A 5,000-nucleotide genomic window follows, 5' to 3' on the forward strand; every position below is an offset into this window, starting at 1 on the left:
GCAGAAGACCAGAAATCTCCTCGGCCAACCAGAACCTTAGGTCCTCATCCAGCCCAGCGCCCTGATAGGCTACCGGTGGAAGAAGTGGAATTCCCAGTTTGGCATTCCCAATTTTCCTGTCCTCTACCAGGTGGTGTGTGATATTCCCTAGCCAAACGGCCTGAGATAGGGGCTGTCTTGGATACCACAGGCCTTCTGGGTACTCCTCTCCTCTCCATTACCATGGCTACCAACAGGGAACGGCAGGTGGGTCAGGTGGGTCACATGACAGGGTTCCCACCTGCTGTCTACCCATTTGCCTTCAACTCCATGCGGAACCACTCCTCCTTTGACCTGCTGGCCAATAGCAGCCTGTTTGGGAGATTCAGCACCGACCTCCCTAAAGAGATGGCTGCACTGTGTAAGTGAAGTTACTCAAACATATTGTGTGTGCATGTGTGTGTATGTGTGTGTGGGGGGGTCTGTCGTATTTTGAAACAGAACATTTTCCATTTTCACTGAACATGTATGCATCTGTTTATAATAATACGAGAGAAGAAAACAATGAAACAGAGAAAGGAGCAGTTCCATAACATTGTGTTGATCGTTTGTTGCCGGTTTGGGGTTTTATGATGGCTGTTGTAGATGATTAGGTGGTGACACAGTCAGAGAGTCCTGGAAGTCAAACCGGCTTCCTTCCCACAAGTCTCAAATAAGAAAGGTGATGTCATCAAATATTGGAAAATGCTCATAAGAGGCTGTGTCTGCTGCCATTCTAAAACTGCAGGTATATATGTGGCCACAGGGGGTGGTGTTGTATATCGGCGGAGACTGAAAGGGAAAAAAAGGGAGGAGAGAAGAGAAAGAGACATTTGTTAGTGATTTATAGCTTTTCTCTGCAGTGGAACACCTTGAACAATTTGAAATGGTGACGGCACAATATAAAGACGTCCATTTAAAACCACTCAAATGTGCCTATGGCGTTTCTACGGGTTATAGCTTTTAACGTCAACACAAAACATATAAGTAAAGAAGTAAACATTGCCCTCAAAGGTTTCAAAAGCATAAAGACATTTCAAATGTTGTATTAAACAGTGTTTAACCATGTGCACATAAAATGGCCAGAAAAAGGCCACTGCTTAATTAAAGAAAAAAAAGCAAACACGTTTGGTGTTCACCAAAAAGCATGTGGGAGACTAACCAAACATATGGAAGAAGGTACTCTGGTCAGATGAGACTAAAATTGAGCTTTTTGGCCATCAAGGAAAAAGCTATGTCTGGTGCAAACCCAACACCTCTTATTCCCCTGAGAACACCATCCCCACAGTGAAGCATGGTGGTGGTGCATCATGCTGTGGGGATGTTTTTCATCGGCAGGGACTGGGAAACTGGTCAGAATTGAAGGAACTATGGATGGTGCTAAATACAAAGACATTCTTGAGGGAAACCCATTTCAGTCTTCCAGAGATTTCAGACTGGGATGGAGGTTCACCTTCCAGCAAGACAATGACCCTAAGCATACTGCTAAAGCAACACTCGAGTGGTTTAAGGGGAAACATTTAAATGTCTTGGAATGGCCTCATCAAAGCCCAGACCTCAATCCAATTGAGAATCTCTGGTATGACTTAGACTGCTGTACACCAGTGGAACCCATCCAACTTGAAGGAGCTGGAGCAGTTTTGCCTTGAAGAATGGGAAAAAATCCCAGTGGCTAGATGTGCCAAGCTTATAGAGACATACCCCAAGAGACTTGCAGCTGTAATTGCTGCAAAAGATGGTTCTACAAAGTATTGACTTTGAGGAGGTGAATAGTTATGAACGCTCGAGTTTTCAGTTTAAAAAAAAAATCTTATTCCTTTTTTTGTTTCACAATAAAAAAAATAATTTTGCATCTTCAAAGTGGTAGGCATGTTGTGTAAATCAATTGATACCTACCCCTCAAAAATGTATTTTAATTCCAGGTTGTAAGGCAACAAAATATGAAAACTGCCAAGGGGGGTGAATACTTTTGCAAGCCACTGTATAAGACATATTTTCCAGGATGTTGAAAATGTGTCTTCCGGATGTAGAAAAGGCGTCGGCTCATGCTTACTGGTGTGTATAGCATACCATGTCGGCCACAATGGAATTTTATGAATGCCCATCCATGTGGTAGGCCTACCATTTGTAAAACAGGAAGTTGCATTGCCTTTATTAGTCCTGATTCCTGTGACTAATCAATTTGGCTATATAAGCTCTGAATATCAGCTACCAAACTTTATCAGGAGTTGCCGTGAGCCTATTTGCCTGTACACAGTGGGAATTGCTGAAGTATTTTATTTTTCACTATGATCAAACTTGTCAAAAATGGATGGATACAAACTTCATGACAATGGGGTGAAACTCCTGGACAACAGTTGTGATTGTTCATTCCGTAGCGTCCATTTGACTTTGACCTGTTGTATTTGATTGAGCATCATTTAGGTTAGGCTATTTGATCGGAGAAACCTGCATGATGTAAAAAAAAAGTGTCTTTCTCGTTACATTGTAGGCTACAGAAAAGGCCACATACTCTTTCTACCATATCCTGTATCTGCTAGATGATTAATGTTCGATAATTTTTGGGGGGAACGGAACACCGGTGGAGCGCCACAGCGATGCGCCTCTTCAACAGCACCCTGGAGAGGGGCGCTGGGAATGAAAAAGCAAAATAATTTGCACCCCTTCCTTTGACAAAGTGGCCACTGTTTATCAAAGGGCGGCGCGGCATCACCTCTCACCTAATCAGCGCTAACCTAAAAAGCTCATTTGCCACTGGTTGAGAGAAATTGTCATTGATTTTAGGTAGAATTATAGGTGGTTTTATGTGTTGTTGTTGGAGGTGCGTCTTGGTCTGTTTAGCTCAGAAAATGCCACCCTTGTCAATCCTCTGCCTAATCCTGCCTAATGAGTGGGCCGGCCGTGAGGACATGGAAGAACTGGACATTTTTCAGCTTCCAGGAAATGTACTGTATGCAGATTCTTGCGACATGGGGCCATGCATTACCATGCTGAAACATGAGGTGATGGCGGCGGATGAATGGCGTGACAATGTGCCTCGGTATCTCCTCACGGTATCTCTGTGCATTCAAATTGCCACCGATAAAATGCAATTGTGTTCATTGTCCGTAGCTTATGTCCGCCCATACCATAACCCCACCGCCACCATGGGGCACTCTGTTCAAAGTGTTGACCTCAGCAAACCACTCGCCCACATGACGCCATCTGCCCGGTACAATTGAAACCAGGATTCATCCGTTAAGAGCACACTTCACCAGTGTGCCAGTGGCCATCGAAGATGAGCATTTCTCCGCTGACGTAGGTTAAGACCCCGAACTGCAGTCAGGTCAAGACCCTGGTGAGGATGACGAGCAGTCAGATAAGCTTCCCTGAGATGGTTTCTGACAGTTTGTGCTGAAATTCTTCGGTTTTGCAAACCCACAGTTTCATCAGCTGTCCAGGTGGCTGGTCTCAGACCATCCCGATAGTGAAGCGGCCGGATGTGGAGGTCCTGGGCTGGCATGGTTACAAGTGGTCTGTGGTTGTGAGGCCGGTTGGACGTACTGCAAAATTCTCTAAAACGACGTTGGAGGCAGCTTATGGTAGAGAAATTAACATGACATTCTCTGGCAACAGCTCTGGTGGACATTCCTGCAGTCAGCATGCCAACTGCACACTCCCTCAAAACGTGAGACATCTGTGGCATTGTGTTGTGTGACAAAACTGCACATTTGGCCTTTTATTGTCCCCAGTACAAGGTTCATCTGTGTAATGACACTGTCTGTGATTTTTGTTTTATTCAAGGCACACTTAACCAGCATGGCTACCACAGCGTTCTGTGGCGATACGCCATCCCATCTGGTTTGGGGTTAGTGGGGCTATCATTTGTTTTTCAACAGGACAATGACCCAACACACCTCCAGGCTGTGTAAGGGCTATTTGACCAAGAAGCAGAGTGAAGGATCCGATGACCTGGCCTCCACAATCACTCAACCCAATTGATATGGTTTGGGATGAGTTGGACCGCAGAGGGAAGGAAAAGCAGCCAACAAGTGCTCAGTACATGTGGGAACTCCATCAAGACTGTTGGAAAAGCATTCCAGGTGAAGCTGGTTGAGAGAATGCCAAGCGTGTGCAAAGCTGTCATCAAGGCAAAGGGTGGCCACTTTGAAGATTCTAAAATATAAAATATATTTTGATTTGTTAAACACTGTTTTGGTCACTACGTGATTCCACATGTATTTTTTATAGTTTTGATGTCTTCACTATTATTCTGCTATGTAGAAAATAGTTTTAAAAAATAAAGAAAAACCCTTGAATGAGTAGGTGTGTCCAAACTTTTGACTGGTACTGTATATATTTTTGCAGAATTCTGCATGCAGAGTCTCAGTTGGGTGTTTGTCCGTTTTTGTGATTTTTGGGTTGGTGACTGGACCCCAGACCTCTCAACCATAGAGAGCAATGGGTTATATAAAAGTTATTGAAGTATTTTAGCTATATCCTAATTTGGGATGTCGAGTTTTATGTTCCTTTCGATGGCATAGAAATACCTTATTGCCTTGTCACTTATATCATTCACAGCCTTGTGGAAGCTCTCTCTCTCTCACTCTCTCTCTCTCCCTCCCCTCAGCCCAGCATGCCTGAGCACCTCTCCAGCCTTTCAGATGTCAATCACTACCTCCCCCTCCTGCTGCCCACTTAATCCTTAAGGTATTTACAGGGAACCAGAGAGAGAGGAGAGAGAGAGAGAATCCAAAAAGTAGGAGAGTAGAAAGAGAGCACCCGGGGGTAATGTCCTGGTGCGGTGGAATCCAAGAACACACCCTGCTATGAAAACACACACACACACCTCTCTGTCTCTCTTTCATGTAAAAATTTGAAACACCCCTCTCATGCACTCACTCACACTGAATAAAATCTCCTTCATTTATGAATGCATTTTTCATGGTATCAAGGGCAACACGTTCAATGGACCTTAGACGGTTGTCAGGATGTTATTGTAA

At 44.2% G+C, this 5,000-nt stretch overlaps 1 protein-coding gene across 10 annotated transcripts in view; it reads left to right on the forward strand.

Moving 5' to 3' along the window:
- Positions 1–5,000, forward strand: part of LOC112221723 (retinoic acid receptor gamma-A) — a 71,804-nt gene that overhangs the window by 22,085 nt on the left and 44,719 nt on the right. For all 10 annotated transcript variants that reach the window (XM_042303684.1, XM_042303687.1, XM_042303686.1 and 7 more), the window contains exon 2: positions 1–400. This exon is cut by the window's left edge and continues 26 nt beyond it. In XM_042303684.1, the coding sequence (XP_042159618.1) occupies positions 223–400 (178 nt within the window). In that variant the 5' untranslated portion in view covers positions 1–222. The remainder of the gene's footprint in view (positions 401–5,000) is intronic.

This window comes from Oncorhynchus tshawytscha, linkage group LG22 (genome assembly GCF_018296145.1).
Source record: "Oncorhynchus tshawytscha isolate Ot180627B linkage group LG22, Otsh_v2.0, whole genome shotgun sequence".
NCBI lineage: Eukaryota > Metazoa > Chordata > Actinopteri > Salmoniformes > Salmonidae > Oncorhynchus > Oncorhynchus tshawytscha.